Raw genomic sequence first — 22188 nt, 5'->3', positions numbered from 1 at the left:
TGAGATCACTTTGATAGTCAGCGGGAAATTGAGAAGCAAATATGTAAGGAGATTACAGGTAGCTGCCAGAAAAATAGGGTTTTAATATTAGGGAATTTAACTTCCCCAACATTAACTGGAACAGCCATAGCACTAGGGGTTTGGCTGGAGAGAAATTGTCGAGTGTATTCGGGAAGAATTCCTCATTCAATATGTGGATGGCCCAACTAGAGAGGAGGCAAAACTTGACCTCATCTTGAGGAATAAGGAAGGGTAGATGATGGAAGTGTTAATGAGGGATCACTTTGGGTCCAGTGACCATAATTCCATTAGTTTTAAAGTAGCTATGGAGAATGATAGTTCTGACCCAAAAGCTAAAATTCTAAATTGGGGCAAGGCCAATTTCGATGGTATTAGGCAGGAACTTTCAAAAGTTGATTGGGAGCCTATTTGCAGGAAAGGGGACAGCTGGTAAATGGGAGTCTTTCAAAATGGTGTCCATTAGGGTTCAGGGTTCCTCTTAGAATGAAGGGTAAGGCTGGTTGACTCGGGATATTAGAGCTATGGTGAAAAGGAAGAAGGAAGCATATGACATGCATAGGCAGCTGGGATCAAGTGGATCCCTTGAAGAGTATAGGGGTTGTCTGAATAGAGTTAAGAGAAAAATCAGAAGGGCAAAAAAGGGAACATGAGATTGTCTTGGCAGATACGGCAAAGGAAAATCCAAAGATCTTTTACAGATACATAAAGGACAAAAGAATAACTAGGGAGAGGATAGGGCCTCTTAAGGGTAAACAAGGTCATCTGTGTGCGAATCCACAAGGGATGGACAGAGGTCCTAAATTAATATTTCTCGTGGGTATTTATTGTTGAGAAAGCTATGAATGTTAGGGAAATTGGGAAAATAAAAAGTGATGTCGTGAGGAGTGCACATGTTATAGGGAAGGAGGTGCTGGAAGTCTTAAAGTGCATCAAGATAGATAAATCCCCAGGACCTGATGAAATGTATCCCTGGACGTTGTGGGAGGCTCGGGAGGAAATTGCCGGCCCCTTAGCTGAGATATTTGAAACCACGATAGCCACAGGAGAGGTGCCTGAAGATTGGAGGGTAGCAAATGTTGTGCCCTTGTTTAAGAAGAGTTGTAGGGATAAGCCTGGGAACTACAGACTGGTAAGCTTTACTTCTGTAGTGGGTAAATTATTAGAAGGTATTCTGAGGGACAGGATCTACAGGTGTTTAGACAGGCAAGGGCTAATTGGGGAAAGTCAGCATGGCTTTGTAAGCAGAAAGTCATGTCTCATGAATTTGATTGAGTTTTTTGAAGGGGTAACCAAGAAGGTGGATGAGGGCAGTGCGATCGACATTGTCTACATGGACTTTAGCAAGGCCTTTAACAAGGTACCGCATGGTAGGTTGTTGCAAAAGGTTAAATCTCTCAGAATCCAAGGCGAGGTAGCCAATTAGATATAAAATTGGCTTGGTGACCAAAGCCAAAGGGTGGTTTTGGGGGGGTTTTCAAACTGGAGACCTGTGACCAGTGGTGTTCCTCAGAGATTTGAGAATGTAGGAGGCATGGTTAGTAAGTTTGCAGATTACACCAAGATTTGTGGCATTGTGGATAGTGAAGAAGGTTATATAAGATTGCAACAAGATCTTGGCCAATTGGGCCAGTGGACCGATGAATGGCAGATGGTGTTTAATTTGGATAAATATGAGGTGGTGCATTTTTATTGGATCAAATTGGGGTAGGATCTGCTCAGTTAATGGTAGGGAGTTGGGGAGAGTTACAGAAGAAAGAGATCTAGGGGTGCAGGTTCATAGCTCCTTGAAGGTGGAGTCGCAGGTGGACAGGATGGTGAAGAAGGCATTCAGCATGCTAGGTTTTATTGGTAAGAATATTGAATGCAGAAGTTGGGATGTCACGTTGAAGTTGTACAAGACATTGGAAAGACCACACATGGAATACTATGTTCAGTTCTGGTAACCCTATTATAGGAAGAATATTATTAAACTAGAAAGAGTGTAGAAGAGATTTACGAGGATGCTTCCAGGACTTGATGATCTGAGGCTGGATAGGCTGGGACTTTTTTCCCTGGAGCGTAGGAGGCTTAGGGGTGATCGTGCAGAGGTCTATAAAATAATGAGGAGCATAGATAAAGTAGATAGTCAACATCATTTTCCAAGGGTAGAGGAGTCTAGAACTAGAGGGCATAGGTTTAAGGTGAGAGGGGGAAGATACAAAAGAGACCAAAGGGGAAATTTCTTCACACAGGGTGGTGAGCAACTGGAATTGGCTGATACAGGCCGTGGTATTGGCGGGTACAATTTTGTCCTTTAAGAAGCAGTTAGACAGTTACATGGGCAGTGTGGTATAGAGGGATATGGGCCAAATGCGGGCAAGTGGGACTAGCTTAGTGTTAGAAACTGGGCGGCATGGACAAGCTCGGCCAAAGGGCCTGTATCCATGCTGTAAACACCTATAACTCTAAAGTGAATGTTCACCAGATTGATCCCTGGGATGTGATAGCTGCCCTATGATGGGAGACTCGGTATATTTGTTCTCCATTATCTGGCTTTTGAATGAGATGTGATCTTATTGAAGCGTACAAGATGCCAAAGGAGATTGACGGGGTAGACACGAGGCTGTTTACCATAGCTGCAAAACTTAGAACATGGGGGCACAGCCTCCGTTGTTCAGGACTGAGATGCAGAGGCATTTCTTCACTAAATGATTGTGAATCTTTGAGATTTTTGAGAGTTGTGGATGCTCCTTTATTGAATATATTAAGGTGAAGATGGAGATATTTGGTCTCATGGGGAGTGGGTGGGAAATTCGAGGTGAAGTAGATCAGCTATGATATTGAATGGTGGAGCAGACTTGACAGACCTTGTGGTCCACTCCTGTTCCTAATTATTATGTCCTCCTGGGAAACCTTTCCTCAGGTGAGGGCAGTCTCATGTTTAGCTGGTATAACCTCCTTAAATTTGGGTGGCACAGTGATTAACACTGCTGCCTCAGCGCCAGGAACCTGGTTTAACTCCGTTTTGAGTGGTGACTATCTCTCTGCTGTTTGCACATTCTCCCCATGTTTGCGTGGGTTTCCTCCTGGCGCGCCGGTTTACTCCCACCATCCAAAGATATGCAGCTTAGATAGTTTGGTCATACTAAATTGCCCTTTCTGTCCAAAAGGTTAGGTGGGGTACAGGAATGGGGTGGAGACGCAGGACTAAATGGGGTGCTCTTTCAGAGAGTTGGATTTAAACTTGATGGTCTGAATGGCCTCCTTCTGCACTATAGGGATTCTATGAATTGTTTAAGCCACATTTGGCAGGTACTGGAGCCCTGTTAGTATCTGTGTTTAAGCTGTCTCTTCAAGGGAGATGTAATAAAATAAATGCTTGTGAAATATGGGCAGTTGGTTTGTTCATTTGCCCATAAAACCATGAGCAAAGCAGTCTATGTCTGAAGTGTAATGGAATGTTGGTATTACGACCTCCTACAGGGACAGAGTTTGTATAGCATCCGCTTTCCCTCCTACACCTCCGAGTATGAGCTACTCAGATGACTAGGGTGCAGAGCTTCCTCCTAATTGGAAGAGCTCCTCACAGAATATAAACCCCGACCGAGAAGCAGTTCGGGGAAGGAGACCTTGCGGGAGTGGAGTGATTGTTGTGACTAGTGGGATGAAGTGAGTTGTACCCTATCAGCTTTGCCTCCATTTACCACACTGGCGACGAGGATGGGATGGAGCTGCAATAAGCAGCAAGAGGCCTCACACCCTGTTTCAACTATCTCAGGAGGCTGTTCTCCAGCTGGCAGGCATGGCATACATAGGTAACTTTGAGCCTTTTGACGCTGACTCAGATGATTGGGTCCAGTACGTCGAAACTTTACAACTTTTTTTCTGCATGAGCGCCATCACCACTGACGAGCGACAGACTGTCACCTTGCTGACCGCAGACCGACTTATGCACTAATCAGGAACTGGACTTAGTTGGTCAGGCCGAACAGGTTGCCGTTCGCCACGTTGATCGACCGGGTGGGCCATCACCTAAATCCACAGCCCCCGATTATTTTCCGACAGTACCTTTTCCATACCGCTATGCCGTCGCCGGCGGAGTCCACTGAGGAACACTCGGTGTATTAAGGAGAACCCTTCTGGTTCGGAGCTGCCCTGGCTGAACCACAGGGGGACCCCTTCGTTTGCGGACTTTGGAAGACAGAGCAGAAGCTGTTAATGGAGACACCTCTGACCCTTGACACAGCTGTCGACATAGTGTTCGCCCAGGAAAGCGACGACTGCGGGCTCCAGGAACTCCAGGGTCTGGCGGTCCTGAATATTGGGCATCTCCAAGACCATCGGCCGATGGCTACCGGAAATGAGATGATGGGAACTTCCCAGGCCAGAAGTAACCGCAGGTCCTGCGACTGCCGCTGCGACTTGCCCTGGAACGACCATGGAGATTCCCCCAACTCAGCGTTCCAGGATGGCAGGTTCCAGTATCAAGCGGGAAACCAAGGCCAGGAAATAGTCTTTGGGCAGTCGCCCAAGGACACCATCCCCCGGCAATGGATAAGTCGTCATTTCACCCCAAGAGGCCGCATTCATTTACTGGAGGACTTTGACGCTGAGGAGCCAACCCTATCGTTGCTCTGCGTGACTGGCTCCAGACCGTCGCCTATGATGATGCTGCTAAACGGACACCCCACCGAGCTGGAACTGGACACGGGAGCAACAAGTTCGGTTGTCAGTCTACGCATGAATGCCGCCATCCATACAGATCTTCAGCCACTAGAGCATCCCCGTATACCGGGGAGCCCTTAGAAATCGAGGGTACCGCCCATGTGTCTGTGGTATACAGAGACTAGTCTGCCTGGTTCGTTGGTGGCAGGCTGCGTCAACTTCGGGAGACAGAGTGGAAGCTGTTAATGGAGACCCCTCTGACCCTTGACATGGTGTCAACATAGCGCCCGCCCAGGAAAGCGACAACCGTGGGCTCGAGGAACTCCAGGGTCTCCAAGACCATATGTGTGATTGGCTGTGTCACCTACATTTGGATTGGCAACGCCTGTGCCAGATGTACCCCCATGGAGTGCTGTCCAAGTTCCCTTTGGTTTTCACTGAAGGCCTCGAACCAATAAACTATGGCCACGGTCAATGTGGAGGAAAACAGCCAGCCCGATATTTCCGCACCCGCCCTGTGCCATACGCACTTTGCAACCAGGTTGACCAGGAATTGGACCATTTGGAGCAGCTGGGGATTATTTACCTTGTCCACTATGCCGATCGGGCTGTGCCCATGGTCCCCATGTTGAAGCCGGATCAGTGTGGCTCTGTGGGGACTGTAAAATGACTGTAAGCCTGGTATCCCGCATTGACCGTTACCCAGTCCATCGGATCGAGGATTCTATGCACGGCTCAGCAGAGGAAAAACATTCACTAAGCTGGACATGTTCCACGCGTACTTGCAGCTGGCGCATGAGCCTGGAACCTCAGAAATATGTGATAATAATACCCATCAGGATTGCACGAATAGACATGGTTGCCGTTCGGTATCTCCTCGACTTGTGCGATATTTCAGAGGGTTGTGGAGAACATCTTGCAAGGGTGGCCATCTACCTGGACGACGTTCCTATCACTGGGATCTCTCATCAGGAACACGCGGAGAACCTAACCGAGGTCCTCAAGCGGTTTGCTTGGGCCGGGGTCCACCTGCAGATGGAGAAGTGTGTTTTCCACGCTCGGAGGTCACGGCTACCGGGTGGCCAGCAGAGGCCGCCTCCTTGTGGAGGAAATGGTGCAGGCCATCCCTCGTGGCCAAATGGAGCTCTGCTGTTTCCTCGACCTGGTGAACTATTGCGGGAAGTCCATAACCAGGATGGCAATGCTACTCAGTCCGCTCCACCAACTACTGAAGAAGGGACAGAAGTGGGACTGGGGCCCCCTACACCAGAAGGCATTTCCCGAGGTGAAGCAATGGCTCTCGTCAGAGGAATTACTTAACCACTTCGACCCGTCAAGCCCCTGTTCCTCGCGTGCTATGCCTCACCATACGGTGTTGGGGCGGTCCCAACACACCGCATGCCCGAATATTCGGAGAAACCTGTAACTTTTGTGTTCCGCACGCTGGTGGACGCAAAGTGAAACTACACCCAGCCAGGGAACGAAGGTTTGGCAGTGGTGTTCCCAGTGAGGAAATTCCACCAGTATGTTTATGGGCGACCAATCACGGTATATGCTGACCACAAGCCCCTGCTGAGATTATTGAATGAAGATTGGGTGATTCGATTGATGGCATCCGCCTGGGTTCAATGGTGGGCCCTGCTTTTGTCGGCCTACGAGTACACTTGGGAGCATCACCCGGGCACAAGAATGCTGCACGCGGATGCTGTGAGCTGTCTAGCTCTATCCACGAAGTGGCAGGCTCCTGTCACAGCTGTGGAGGTGATAGCCACTCTGCATTTCATCAACACTTTGCCAGTAACAGCCGCTCATATCCGAGAATGGACACAGACAAACCGCAAGTTGTTGAGTGTCCAACATATGGTCCACTAGGGGGGCTTGACATAGGATGATGCCAGAGGGGCTGGTGGCCTCTACCACCAAGCTACCCGAGATGAGTGCCAAAGATAGCTTCCTCCTGTGGGGGACGTGGGAGGTTGTACTGAAACGGGGGGGGATGCGCCCCTGCTGAAAGACCTCCATAACGGGGACCCTGAGGTGGTCGAGATGAAAATGTTGCCACGTAGCTACCTTTTGGTGGCCCAAGATGGAGTGGGTAGCCCAAAATTGCACGCCATGCCAGGAACACCAGAAGGCCCCACCCCTGGGAATGGCCCGGGAAGCCTTGGTCCCATGTACAAATCGACTTTGCCGGCCCGTTTCAGGGGGCCGCAGACCTTGTATTAGTGGATGTCAAACCAAAGTGACTGGAAGTACATACACCCAGTCCCCAAGGCAACCACTCCATCCCCCGTACAACCAAGGAGGAGCCCTGAGCCCAGAGGGGAACCAAGGCCCCACACGCCCGTTCTGCCTCCTGTTGACCGTCTGGATGCTTGGGGGACCTGTGGACCTGGCCAGCGATGGCGAGACGGATTCAGATATGGATATTGGACCGCCTGGCGACGATACACTGGCACCAATTGTACCAGCTGCTTTACTGGCTGGGCCATGCCAGCTATGACGTTCATCATGGAAGTGGTGATCCTTGCTCCACTACACACCTCCGGGCCGGCTGTACCGCCCCTGGGACTCGAGCCACATCCAAGCGGCCATGGGACCCTCCACTTGAGGACATGGACATTTCTCCAGACTTGCATAGCATCTGCTTCCCCTCCTGCACTCAAGAGTATGAGCTACTCGGGTGACTGTGGGATGGGGTGGAGCCTCCTCCTAACTAATTGGAGGAGCTCCCCACGGAATATAAACCCCAACCTGGAAGCAATTCGGGGAAAAAGACCCTGTGGGGAGTGGAGAGGAGTGATTATTGTGAATAGTGTGGAACTAAGTGAATTTTACCCTGTCAGCCTGGCCTCTCATGGAGTCTATGCCTCTGTCTACCGATCAACCTGCAGATTGAATAAAAGTTCATTACATTCCAAGTTGTGACCATCTCAATAGTCGGTATTATGCAATGCATGAAACTTGAAGTGTTCCTTGCATCGTTACCAAAATCATTACCAGTATTCTAACATAAACATGTATTGTTTGTCTTGAATTTGGTGTTGATTTGAAATTTTAAGTAGTACACTCACATTTCTGCCATAGTGGCATAATCTGTTGACATGATTGCAAAAATGAAAATGCTATTGCATATCATTTGCTCTTGGAAAGTGCACCCTACATAAGCCCATGCCCTAGCCCTACAACCCAGTAACTCCACCTAACCTTTTGGACACCAAGGGCAATTTAGCATAGCCAAACCACCTAACCCGCACACCTTTAGACTGTGGGAGGAAACCGGAGCACTCGGAGGAAACCGGAGCAGACAATGGAGAAAGTGCAAACTCCACAGTCATTCGAGCCGGAATTGAACCTGGGTTCCTGGAGCTGTGAGGCAGCATTGCTAACCACTGTGCAATTGTGCCGCCCCCATGTACATGTTAATGTACATAATAGAAACATTTGCCTGCAGATGGAGTTATGCGGAGAATAAATTGCATTCAAAGGAAGAGAATGAAGCAAACTGAAAATTAGTAGTTAATTCTATTGCAAGAATAATTGATAATTAATATTGAAATTGCTTCTTTTTTTTCAGTTCACAGTTTTACCTTGGGGCCAAGTGTTTTTTCTAAAGCAATACATTTTTGTGTCAGCAAATTCGATAGTCCACTTTAAAAGGGTGGAGAAGTGATGGGACAGGACTTCAGCTGCCCCAGTGAAGTGTGAAGTTGTTGCCTAAATAATGAAGAAGACATTTCTTTATTTTTTTTGCTTTGCCAGCTATCTCGAGTTCAGCTGCATGTGGTAATTCCTGACCTTACAATAAATCTGACTGACAGAAGTAGGGTCCAAAAGCACCCGCTATTTTAGATTACAAATTGTGGCGTTGTGTACAGCGGAGAAGTGGCAAATAGTGAATTCTCTGCTGGAATCACATTGATATCCCAGAAATATTGTCTCATGTGTATCTTGCTGTTTATAATCTGCAAGGTTTATTTTTTGATGTGAATTGTGTGTTTATCTGGGTCCTTGTTTGAATTTACTTTTAGAGACTTGCACTGGGGTAATGTCCTTATCAAGAAAACTGACTCCAAACAAGTTGAATACAAATTGTGTGGAAATACTTACAGCATTGACAGTCATGGATTTATCGTCAATATTATTGATTATACTCTTTCAAGAATGGGAAAAGGTCAGTAATATTGTCAATGCATTTTTATGAAACTGTGAAATTTGATTTTCAGCTCAAACCTAGTGGTACTGAGTCAAATATCAATATAGGAAAAATAAACATAGGAGTAGGCCATTTGCTCACTAAAGCCTTTGGTTTACGGAATCTTTTAATACTTTGGTTGAAAGAAATCTATCAGTCGCTAATCTCAAGTTTAAAATTGACACAGCATTAATTGCTGTCTGCGAAAGGAAGTTCCAAACTTTTATCACTCGTATGATAATTTTGCGAGTAAGTCCATTATATGGTACTTTGTCAAAAATCCATACAAATCGGGCAGCATAGTGGTTAGCACTGTGGTTTCATGGTGCCAGTGTCCCAGGTTCAATTTCCTGCTGGGTCACTGTCTGTGCGGAGTCTGCACATTCTCCCCATGTCTGCGTGGGTTTCTCCGGATTCCTCCCACAGTCCAAAGACATGCAGGTTAGGGGGATTGGCCATGATAAATTGCCGTTAAGTGTCCAAAAAAAGTTAGATGGGATTATTGAGTTATGGGGATAGGGTGGAAGTGAGGGCTTAAGTGGGTTGGTGCAGACTCGATGGGCCAAATGGCCTCCTTCTGCACTGTATGTTCTATGTTCTAAATACCAACCACACTACTCTCATGGCACTTTGTTTCTTAATCAAAAAATTAAATTAAGTTAGTCAAATACAAATTTCCTTCAACACCATGCTGATCTTTTATTAGCCCATACTTTTTCCAAATTCCAATTAATTTTGCCCCAAGTTATTGTCTCAAAAAATATCCAAACCAGTAGTTGCCTGATTTATTCATCTCCAAGTACTTTATTGTAACTCCTTTATCTAAGGATTGGAAGATTGTGAACCAAGCCTCTGCAGGAGCCTTGCATTTATACTACATATACTATATTTTTCATAGCTCAACATTTTGCAACGTCTTCACAGCTAATAACATACTTTTGAATTGTCTTCACTGTTGTCCTGTAGAAAAGGATGAAACAATTTGCATTTAACAAGCTCCATAAACAGCAGTGAAATCTGTTTTAGGATTGATTGATGAATAAATGCCACTGCCTCACTTCTTCAAATAGCGCCATGGATTTTTTACAACCCCTGGTAGGATGGATGACCCATTGGTTTACCATCTTACTCCGACGATCCCTTCTCTGATGCAGTAACGTGAAGGCTGTAATTAATTGTGGCGATTGGAACTTTGTTGGGTTATGATTTGATCCAAATACTTTATTTTGATTAGTGTACTACAATCACAGCCATATCTATTATTCCCTATATTTAATTCACTGAAATGATTTGCTCTCCCAGGTGATGTTGTGCAGTTCTGTGATCTTTCCTCTGAGGATAGTTTCTTTCATGGTCAAGGAGATTATCAATTTGATATATACAGAAAAATGAAGAAGGAAAACCTGTGAGTAATTGAGAGTATTTAAGGTTTTGTTTAAATAGAAGTGCATCCACATGTTTAAAGCACTGTTTGCTTTTGTCACATGAAATATGTCACTTGCAGAGAAAGCATCGAAGTATTTAAGATTGCCAGGATGGTGATGCACATTTTGGGAACTCTACACTCTTTGAAGATAAGGTTAATTTGAAAAGGCACTTGGATTAAATTTACATAGTTAGATATCAAAGGATATGTTTATCCCTTTTTGGGAGCTGGCAGGACCTGTTAGTTTGTGACCCCATTCTAAATTTCTTGTGTCCAGTTGCGATTGGGAATTATATATACAGGAACAGGAAGGGGGCAGGATTTTGTCAGATATTGATATCAGAAGTCCCATTTTGGTGGTATAGGACACGATTCAACTAATTGAACATAAGAACTAGGAGCAGGAGTAGGCCATCTGGCCCCTTGGGCCTGCTCCGCCATTCAATGCAATCATGGTTGATCTTATTTGGACTCAGCTCCACTTTCCGGCCCAAACACCATAACAGCGGAACGCCATAATCCCTTTATTCTTCAAAAAACTATCTATCTTTATGTTAAAAATATTTGATGAAGGAGCCTCGACTGCTTCACTGGGCAAGGAATTCCATAGATTCACAACCGTTTGGGTGAAGAAGTTCCTCCTAAGCTCAGTCCTAAATCTACGTCCGCTTATTTTGAGGCTTTGCCCCCTAGTTCTGCTTTCAACCGCCAGTGGAAACATCCTCTGCACTTTTTGCTTTACTACTCATCTTAGTGTCGTCTGCAAACTTGGACACATTGCACTTAGTCCCCAACTCCAAATCATCCATGTAAATTTTGAACAATTGTAGGTCCAACACTGATCCCTGAGGGACACCACTAGCTACTGATTGCCAACCAGAGAAACACCCATTAATCCCCACTCTTTGCTTTCTAATAATTAACTAATCCTCTATCCATGCTACTACTTTACCCTTAATTCCATGCATCTTTATCTTATGCAGCAACCTTTTGTGTGGCACACAAAGGGGTACAATACAAACATATAGGGCAGGATTCTCCGTCGGCCGATGCCAAAATCGGGAAAGGTGATTGAGTGGAGCATCTGTCTTGATGCCAAAATCGTGGTCAGCACCGGGTTCACGCCAAATTGCAATTCTCCAGTGCCTCGACATCGGCGTCAATGCATTATACTCCTCGGGTACAATAAACGCTGTTTACATATCATTAGCGGGCCTGAGCCTGTATTGTCCGGGGCCTCAGAGACCCTCGGGGGGGGAATTCCTGATGTGAGGTTCACTTGTGCTTTTAAAAATCAAGAACATGCGTCTGGCTGATGAGAGAGAGGAAGTAAGACATGTAGAGATGCGACCGTGGGCTACCAATCCTGATACTGGCTGGGGAAGGGTCCTTGCCAGAGCTGAGGGGGTGGATCAGTGGTGGGTGACCAGGTGACTGGTCCGGGTATCCAGCCACGATCTTGCTGCACATCTTAATGACCATCCACCTTGGCACATGGTTCTGCAGAGTGACGCTGGGCATATGGGCGCTCCCACCCCACCATCTCCCCCCCCCCCCCCCCCACCCTCCGTCAAACCACCACCCCCAACTGGCTGCCACCTGCTGGAGGGGCATCATGCGGCTAATCTAAGGGCTATGCTCATGGCTTGGAGCGTACCGCTGGCAAGGGCAGCGGTAGCCGTTAGTACTCTTGGCTGCAGAGACGGGCACCAGGGCCAGAGGCCCACATGGTGCCCGGCACACACTGGGCCAAGGGTGCGGTGTTTGGGCGGGGGGGGGGGGGGGGGGGGGGGATGTGGGGGCAGGGTCCACAGTGCAAACCGGGTCCACCATGTCGCCTGTTGTACCTGGTTGGCCACAGGAGTATGCACTCATGCTAACATGTTGGCTTTTCACCCCCTCCCGACAATGGATATTGGAATTCAACCAGGAATTCCTCCTAATCGCCACAGCCCTGGGGGATGCACTGAGGCTGTACGAGCTGGAGCTGCTCAAGGAGGTAGGAAGAGGCACCGCATAAGACTACGTTTATACTGGCAGCGCCTGTCATTCGAGAACCTGCCAGACCGGACATGCAGTCAAATAGTCCAGCTGAGCAGGGGGACCATGAGACATATCTGCCGGATCATGGCGCACCTGCAACCACGGAGGAATGAGGGAGGATGCCTCCCTCAATTAACCAGGTCAAGGCAACGGTTGACCTGAACTTTTACGCGATGGGGCCGAGTGGGGATCTGTCCAGAATCTCAGAGCTCGTTGCACAGATGCATCCGCGTTGTCACAGAGACTCTATCTGCCCAGTCGCCAGAATACATCAATTTCAATGTGGACTGAGCCTACCAAAATGTCCAGACAGGGGGTTCGCCGCCATCTATGAGATGCCATGGGGCTGATCGATGGGATGCATGTCCCCCTTCGAGCACCTGCAGATGACAGGCCGATCTTCACAAACCGATACCTGGCAGTGTGCACAACGCCTTCATTGTGGCACACTTGATGGTTCCTGGCCTCTTCGAGGCACATCCCCGGTTGGGGTATTGGCTCCTGGGTGACAGTGGTTATCCGCTGTGGTCGTAGCTGATGATGCCTATCCAGAGGCGACAGACCCGCTACAATGGTGCCCATGTAGCGACCAGGGGCACGATCGAACAGTGCTTTGGCTTCCTGATGATGCGCTTCAGGTGCCTGGACTACTCTGGAGGGGCCCTCCAGTACAGCGCTAGCAGGGGCTCCCACATCGTGCCCTCCACAACATCTTGCAGAAGAGGGACGATGTGCTGGATGTGGATGAATGTCAGCTCTCGTCCGATGAGGAGGATGTGGGAGAGGGTGGGGATGGGCAGACCATGGCGCTCGTATAGGCACGGGAGGCCGTCCAACGTGTGCGCCTGGGCCGATGCGCATGGGACCCTCTAATCGCTTTCAGGTTCACCGACTAGGCAGAGTGGCCAGCGGCACGTACATCTCATGCTCCCCCCCCGCAACACTTATCCATGATTTCTATCTGCCTCACTATGGGGTGCAGGCCCTGGGTTGGTAGTAACAGCAGGTGTGGTCCACAGGATGGAGGATGATGGCAACCCATTCTGAGTTGAGCTCTGGTGCTCCGCAACTTTTGCCAACATCTGACTCCTGCCCATGGTCGCACTTTCCACCGTCCAACAGGGTTATCTCTGCATGCGAGCTGGCCATTCCTTCACACGGTCCCACTGAACCCCTGGGGCGGTGGGGGGAATGGGGCTGGGGCACTGGAGTGGTGAGCGCTGACTGAAATGGAGTCTGTGGTCCAAGCTCCCCTGCGCCAACCCTCCGCCCAGCACCTTTCCTGCCCCCAACACCCCTTCTGCTCCCAATCTCACACCCTTCTGACAAAGCACTGAGGCATGTTGTAACATCGTACACCTGTTTATTGTGAACATATATGTACAGATTTGTGTCCTAGCCTCTATCACTATCTTATGTGCTACAACCATGTCAACCTAACTGATGTCTACCTTTCTGGCCTCAGGGGCCCTAACGCTACGCCTAGATTGATCCCCAGGCAGTACATCAGGAGTGTAGGCAGCATGCTGCAATTCTTGTCCTGTGACCTGGGTCCCCTTTGGCGGCTGTCTTCTAGGCGCCAGGCATGGAGGGGTCTGGCTGCTTCCTGGGAGTCTCAGATGGCTTGGTGCCTGCTGCCCATGAGATGGCCAGGGACAGGAAGGGGGGGGGGGGGGAGTGGAGTCCGAGGCACTGTGGTGTTTTGGCACCTCCTATGTGGGAGTCATCGGCAAGGGTCCCAACATCACCTCCCTCCCCCCGATGACTCCCGGGCTACTCCATGGGGCAGGGTGTGAGTGGAGCTAATCCCTGTGGTTCCCCCGCCACCTGGCACTGCCAGTCTTGGAGTCCTGCTCTCGACTCCATGCTTGCGGTCATGGAGCACAGGGAGTTGACCATCTCCCTCTGGGATTGAGCCACATAACCAGGTGATTGTGCCACCAATTTCTAGATCTAGTGTCACATCAACCAGTGACTGCACCACCTCTCTCTGGGACTGGGCCACCTCTATCTGTCTGTGCTACGTCGGCCAGTGCCTGGGCAATGCCGCTGACACTCTGTGATCATCTGCTGCAACTGGACCACCCTCTGGAGCGCCACTGCAATGTCCAGGTATCTCTGCTACATGGCTGTCTGGTACAGGGTAGCTCTGGGCCTCGACCACCACTTGCACAGAGTGTCCCAGGCCTTGGACATCTTGACCCATGGCTGAAGCCTTTGCCCCCAAGGCCTCCACCCTGCAAACCAACTGTGCGGCGACTGCTCTTGCAGGTGCTCGATGGTTGCCGACAACCCCTCGTGCAGTCTCTGCATTTGCAACTGCATGTCCACAATCGATGGGATCATCAGTTCCAGAAGCCCGATAAACGGCAGCTAGTCCCTGGGGTCGGGCGCCCTCCGACCGTCTTCCCCCTCAGGGATTCCTACCTTCTCCTGTTTTAGCGCAGCACGTGTGTGGTGGGCACCAGTTAGTGCCCCTGGAGCCTCTTTACTGAAGTGCCCAACCGAGGTGAGTGTCTCTGGGATGATGGTGAGTGCTGAAGATAGCTATGATGGAAAGTCGATGTCTTCCCTGAACACGAGCTCCGGAATGTCACAAGATGTTGGACAAAGGCTCCCATTGCTGTGTGTGTCCTCATTGTTGCTGTTCTCCACTTGTGGTTGGGATGGGGGAACACTAGGAGGACTCGCGCCATCACTAGGATTTCCAGCAAGATGCATGATTGGGCAGTGGGCTGGGGAAGCCGGCTACGGCGGGAGGGGTGTGGGGGTGGAGGAATGACACGTGCAATGGGGAACCACAACTCAGCCGAGCCTCGCTTCTTCGTCTGATGCCAATTTCCGCCTCGGTGACCTCCCTTTCTCAGGCCGACTGACCACAACCCGTGCCCTCTGTTCTGCTACGCTGAATGGCCGCAGGTCCATCGGTCCCCCCTTCAATATTCTCCATCTCAAGACGATTATAAGCGATCTTCTCTGGAGGCGAGGTTGTGCATTTTTTTTCAGCACTGCTGGCCAGTCCAGATGGTGTTGCCCAAGGCGCTCACGACCTGTGCCATCTGCGTCCAGGCATGCGAATGGCAGCAGCTGGCTGCCTCCTTCCCACCTCAGGGTACAGGGTCGCCTGCCTCTCCTCCACAGTGTCTAGCAGGGTCTCTAGTTCACCGTCCATGAAACAATGTGCCATAGTCCTTGCTGCCATCTTGTTGGTTGGGATGCGTGTGCATGGGGAGTGAAGTGTGTATATGCGACTGCAGCTTGTCAGCTTCCTGAGTGTCAATCCTGAACTCGCCAAATCCGGGTTCTCATTGGAATCGATTGTTCCACGTGGCGCCGGAGCTAGCCCCTTAATTGTCAGTGAATTGGTCCAGGAGCAGCAACAATTTTGCTGTCATAGAAGTCCACTAATCTTGCCTCGGTGTCAACACTTAGTCTCATAGGAACGAAGAATCTGGCCCATGAAGTTTTCAAATACATACAGAAAAATGGGTATTTTTATGTGTTGCATAAATGGATATCAAATTAATGATGTTGCAATTGGTGACATTCTTATGGTGCTTTGCTCCACAAACATATGGGACATGATATTACCTGTGGCAGACTATATAGTTATGGGCACTGTTACTAATACAATATTAATATTGGCCAGTTTGCGCACACCGCTACTTTGCAGCAAGATTTCTCATAGTTGAATCACATTGTGCGCAAGAGTCATTTCAGGCAGGTTTGGCTGAGAATTTCTCCCCAGCTCTGACGGCGAATTCCCCGCTGCTATCTTTGGCACTTGGGAATTTGCCTCCGGGCTAGCCCACACTTAGGGCGAGATCTGCCGGCTGGGTTGCGCCTGAAAAGCAGCGCGACATAGCTGATAGATGCTGGATGATCCCTTTTCCAGGGGCTACCTGGCTCACCAACACTGGCGAGAAGACGTCGCAATGTGAATCCCACCCATTGTGAGACAGTTGGTCTCATTCTAATATGCATCCCCGAGTACTAACCAAGGCACTGGATCTTATCCCCTCACCTTGGAAACCTCGGGTGAGCGCTGTTCAGTGCTGGTGTCCACGAATGAGGGCCAGACGGAACAACACTCACAGGGCCCCCTAGGGCATCAGAGGCCCCCAGGTGCTTGCCCTCTCGGCAGACTGGCACTACTGCCACCTGAGCACCCTGGCACTGCCAAGGTTCCCAGGTGGTACGTCCAGCAGGCAGGGGCATTATCAAGGTGCTGGGCTGGCTAAGTTAAATTTGGCCAGGGTGGTGGAGCAAATGAAGGGAGAGTTTCGGAGATGGGATGCACTGTTGCTGGCAGGGAGGGTGCAGACGGTAAAGATGACAATCCTCCCTCGATTTTTGTTTATTTTTCAGTGCCTCCCGATCTTTATCCCACAGTCCTTCAAAAGAGTTAACGGGCTGATCATGAGCTTTGGCTGGGCGGGAAAATCCCCGCGGGTGAAGAAGGCAATGTTGGAGAGGAACCGCAGCGAGGGAGGGCTGGCTTTGCCGAGTCTGATCAATTATTACTGGGCGGCCAACATCGGTGTGATAAGGAAGTGGATGGTGGGTACGGGGTCTATTTGGGAGCGGGTGGAGGCGGCTTCGTGCAGGGGCTCCAGCTTGGAAGCTCTGGTCACGGCTCCTCTACCGCTGCCGCCGGCCAAGTACACCACCAGCCCGGTAGTGGTGGCGACCCTGCGGATATGGGGCCAGTGGAGGAGGCATGTGGGGGAGATGGGGGCGTCTGTCTGGGCGCCAATCTGCGACAACCATCGGTTTGCCCCCGGCAGTATGGATGGGGGGGTTCCGAGTATGGCGGCGAGCAGGGGCGGGAAGGGTGGGTGACATGTTCCTGGAAGGGAGCTTCGCGAGTTTGAGGAGCTTGGAGGAGAAATTTGGGTTGGTAAGGGGAAATGATTTTAGATACCTACAGTTGTGGGATTTTGTTCGTAGACAGGTCCCATCTTTCCCACGCCTCCCGCCAATGGGGATCCTCGACAGAATAGTCTCTAGGAGGGAAGAAGGGGAGGGCAGAGTCTCGGGTATATATAAGGTGCTTATGAGGGAGGAAGGGTCCCAGACAGAGGAATTGAAACTTAAATGGGAGGAGGAGCTAGGCGGGGAAATGGAGGATGGGCTGTGGGCAGAGGCCCTGAGTAGGGTAAATTCGACCGCGACATGTGCTAGGCTCGGGCTGATCCAATTTAAGGTCGTTCACCGGGCCCATATGACGGTGGCTCGGATGAGCAAATTTTTCGGGGTAGAGGAAAAATGCGCTAGGTGCGCGGGAGGACCAGCGAACCACGTTCACATGTTTTGGGCATGCCCTGAGCTGAGGGGGTACTGGGAGGGATTTGCGGACGTCATGTCCCGGGTACTAAACACAAAGGTGGTGATGAGTCCAGCGGTGGCAATTTTTGGGGTTTCGGAAGACCCGGGCGTCCAGGGGGAGAAAGAGGCCGATGTTTTGGCCTTTGCTTCCCTGATAGCCCGGCGACGAATATTATTGGCGTGGAGGGACTCAAAGCCCCCGAAGACTGAGTGGTGGCTTGCGGACATGTCGAGTTTCCTGGGGATGGAAAAAATTAAGTTCGCCTTGAGGGGATCTGTGCAGGGGTTCACCCAGAGGTGGCAACCATTTATTGAATTCTTTGCGGGAGAGTGAGCGTCAGCAGGGGGGTTGGGGGGGGGGGGGGGGGGGGAAAGAGAGAGTAAAGTAGGAGGGAAAATATGGCGGGTAGTACCGGTGGGAGGGGAGCGGGCTTGTGCAATATGTTACGATGGAAGTATTGAAAGTACGTGGATGTTTGCACATTTTTGCCTTTTTTGCTTTCTTTCTGATGATGTCTGTAACTGTTATAAAGCCAAAAACTACCTCAATAAAATTGTTTATTAAAAAAAAGGTGCTGGGCTGGCACTGCCAGGTTGCCAAGCTGGCATTTTCCACGTGACAGGGATCGGTTCGGATGTGCCTTGCATGGGTGCGAGTGTCATGTCAGGAGGTCGAGAGATCCAGACACTATTTTAAAATGGCGTCCCGATCTCTCCCTGTATCAAGGAGTTCCAGTGAGCAGAGCTCCTTAGTGCAGAAACAGGACTAAGTGTGGCCTTGGCCACACATTCCACATGAGGCCCCGATCTACTTGAATGGCTGCTCGATAGCGTGATTTTTCACGGCGCTCCAAGCACTGCGAAACACTCGGCTAATCGCATGCTATAGGACTCTGTTCCCATTCAGGTAAATCACGTCCTTAGAATTTTTTTCATCGTGGGGAGCTGAACACGCTGGCCAGACCGGCTCCTCAAAGATCCGTCTATCATTTTGAAAGGGTGCACTAAACTCCAAGTGAGCTTGAGGTTCCCCCTCCACGCACGAGTAATGTCACCACCCACATACATGGGCATTACCCTGCTTCCCCCACCCCACCCTCCCAAGTGAGGACACCTTTTCTTAAACCCACTTAACCGTGCGAGACTAGGTCCTGCCCCTTGTGAACAGGACCTAGATTGCGACATCTCGCAAGATCTGGTTAGATCTCACGACGTGTTGCGGCTGCCAGGTATCCTGAGGGAGGACTCTCCCGGGATTTACCAGCTGTGTCTCACTCCGATTATGTGGGACGTGGCTGGATCATGCCCATTATGTGCAACCAAGGCTGACGGTCCAGATCACTCTGCCTTTTGAATTCGATGAACATCAACTCTGCCATTCCAGATTTGAATGATCAGTGTCATTCTAATGACTAATATGTTGTTGAAAATATATCGGCTGAAATAATCCTTGGCTCATTTTTGTATTGACAAATCAATATTCAATCCAGACACTATAAAAATGCAGCTTTCAAGTTTGGCTTAACATGATCCACTGACATCTTTTAGTATGAAACCTTTTATTAAGCTATCCAAAATTATTGCTGAATAATTATGGCACGCTTGTATGCCATTCTTGATCCTTCAAATTGTCTGTTTATCAGAATCCGAGTTTTCAACATTCACAACAATGGCACCTTTCAAAATCTGTATTTCTCTTTTGTCTTTTTTAAATGAAACTAATGAACACTTTCTTTTATTTCTCAGTAACAACTGGGCAACGTACAATCCACACACAAACGTGTTATGGTTGCATTACCTGGCCGACAAAATGTTAAGCTTGCAGTACAAGAAAAGAACCACCAGAGCTCACAAGACACTTGAAAAACAATTTAAGGAGTTCATGCATGAATCTCTGGAGCATCAATGCGCTGTAGATTTACTATCGTCAAGTCCTCTCTTTCAAAACAGCTAAAATATTTAGCATTTGTTTTCTGATGTGTAAATAAAGTCGCGTAAACTTTAAAATAGTGATTTTTAAATACTGTAAGATATCATGTAATGTATTACTTAAATAAATTTGTCGTGTGCAAAATGATTGTAATGCAGTCAGTAAAATCTAGTATTTTGTATTGCCAAAGTGAAACTCCATTCTAACCTGTTGCTTATCATTCAGGAACCAATTTAAGACCTTTCTTGCAGGGTTTGCCATCGATTTTTAATTTCTTTCTGTTGGCACCTAAAGAAGCCGAGTACTATTAATTGTACCGGAAAAGATCCATGTGCCAATGGAGCGCAAGATAAAACAAAATTACTTTGAGCCATATCTTTTGTGTATTTGCCTGAGTTGAGTTGGTCTGCTCAAGCCGGAAGATTGAGCTGGGATTATCTGTGCCGCAATCGCACTCGGCATGGGGCGTCAGACCAGCAATCAGGTCCGATGTCTTCCCGCAATTCGCCGAGGGCCGGAGAATCGCTGCTAATCGAGCGCGCGGTCAATGTGGCGCCAGTCGGAGGCCATTGAAAGGCCCCCGTAGCGATTCTCCACCAGCAACTGGCCAAGTCCCTGCCGACATGCTTAATTCATGGTTCCACCCGGCAGGCACTCTAAGTGGTGGCTGCAGACACAGCCCGCGGCTGCCGGGGTGTGGGGGGGGGGGGATCCAGGACGACAAGGCTCGCGATCGGTGTGTGCGCGCAATCTGGGGGGGGGGGCGTGTTGCACGGGGCTGCCGCCACAGGCGCCCGCCGTGAGCATGCGCAAACCTGCAGCCGGAAGTGCAGGGCCCTGTGTCGGCAGCTGGAGCTATGTGGAGTACTGGGGGGGGGGGGGGGGGGGGGGGGCTGCCAGCCCCCTTCAAAGTGGGTGTGGGGACATAGCCCCATTGTAGGAGAATTCCACCCATGGTTTCTGTGTCCATGACAGTGGTTTGAGCTCATATTCAAGTTGACACTCAAATGCTGTCCTGTGTAAGAATCATAGAATCCCTATAGTGCAGAAGGAGGCCGTTTGGCCCATCGATTGTTCACTGACCTGCTTGAAAGAGCATCAGATCCACTCCCTGGCCATCTCGCCCTATCTCCATCACCCTGCAACCTAACTTGCACATTCTTTGACATGAAGGGGCAATTTGGAGCTGTATTGTTGGGGCTGTTGGGTCTTCAACTGAGACATTAAACTGACTTTATGATACAAGTGGATGATAAAAGTTCTGAGAAAAGCCAGGAGTGTCCTTGATTTCTGTCATCACACAAAAAAAAGCAGCTTCTTTGGCCATTTGGCTAATTGCTGTTTATGGGCTCGCGGTGTGCACTCGGGAGATAGAATTTTCCAGCTCTCCCCGCAGCAGGTTTAATGGCAGGTGTGGTTGGGAGCACGACTGGCAATGTGGTGGGAGCGGACAAATCGGTTTCCCAACATGGTAAAATGATGGTGCAATGTTGCGCCGTTGCCCGCTATAGCGTGTTGCATAGGCCAGCGTTAAATCAATTTGCATCCCGCTAATGAGATTGAGATGAAGGGCCGATGGGGATTGCTTCCCCCCCACCTTGCTCCCCAACCCGATCACGCCGGTCCAGGACACATCTGGACCAACCCGGAGTGTACATGTCAAAACCTACCTGAAGAAGGTCTGGGGCAACTCACGGAGATGAGAAGATGGAGACCTCCAGCAACTAGTTCCTATTGATTGATTTGATTTGTCACATGTCCCGAAGTACAGTGAAAAATATTTTTCTGTGGCTGAGGGAATGCACACGACGTACATAGTAGACAAAGAGAATAATCAACAGAGAACGTTGGCAAACAGTGATTGGTTACAGTGCGGAACAAGGGGCCAAACAAAGCAAATACATGAGCAACAGCTGCATAGGGCATCATGAATAGTGTTAATGCAGGGAACAGATCAGTCCGAGGGGGAGTCGTTGAGTCTTGTAGCTGTTGGGAAGAAGCTGTTCCTCTGTCTGACTGTACGGGTCTTCAGACTTGTGTATCTTCTGTCTGATGGAAGGGTCTGGAAGAAGGCAATGCCTGGGTGGCCGGGGTCTCTGATAATGCTGTCTGCCTTCCTGAGGCAGCGGGCGCTGTAAACAGGATCAATGTGGGGATGGCAAGCTTGTGTGATGCGCTGGGCTGAGATCACCACACTCTGCAGTTTCTTGCGATTTTGGACTGAGCAGTTGCCATACTGCTATGATGCAGCTGGATAAAATGCTCCCTATAGAAGTTTGTGAGAGTCGATGCACTCATGCCAAATTTCTTTAGCTTCCGTAGAAATTAGAGACGTTGTTGGGCTTTCTTGACTGTTACATCAACGTGAGTGGACCAGGACAGACTGTTGGTGATGGTGACCCCCAGGAAAGTAAAGCTATCGACCATCTCCACTTCGGAGCCATTGATGCAGACGGGCGTGTGTGTCGTGCTACGCTTCCTGAAGTCGATGATCATTCTGACATTTAGCCAGAGGTTGTTTTCGGTACACCGTGCAACCAAGTGATTTATCTCCCTCCTGTAGTCTGATTCGTCGTTGTTTGAGATACAGCCCACCAGTCG

The 22188-nt window shown here is 49.4% G+C and overlaps 1 protein-coding gene across 1 annotated transcript in view; it reads left to right on the top strand.

Moving 5' to 3' along the window:
- The window catches only part of haspin (histone H3 associated protein kinase), a 79572-nt gene extending 59828 nt beyond the window's left edge, over positions 1-19744 (top strand). Inside the window, exons 13-15 of the mRNA XM_038791549.1 lie at positions 8697-8839; positions 10163-10265; positions 19404-19744. Of these exons, the coding sequence (XP_038647477.1) occupies positions 8697-8839; positions 10163-10265; positions 19404-19611 (454 nt within the window). The 3' untranslated portion in view covers positions 19612-19744. The remainder of the gene's footprint in view (positions 1-8696; positions 8840-10162; positions 10266-19403) is intronic.
- The last annotated feature ends 2444 nt before the right edge of the window (positions 19745-22188 follow it).

Source organism: Scyliorhinus canicula, chromosome 3 (assembly GCF_902713615.1).
Source record: "Scyliorhinus canicula chromosome 3, sScyCan1.1, whole genome shotgun sequence".
NCBI classification, from domain to species: Eukaryota; Metazoa; Chordata; class Chondrichthyes; order Carcharhiniformes; family Scyliorhinidae; genus Scyliorhinus; species Scyliorhinus canicula.
Note: the sequence above shows the minus strand (reverse complement) of the source record. Positions and strands in the feature narration are given on the sequence as shown.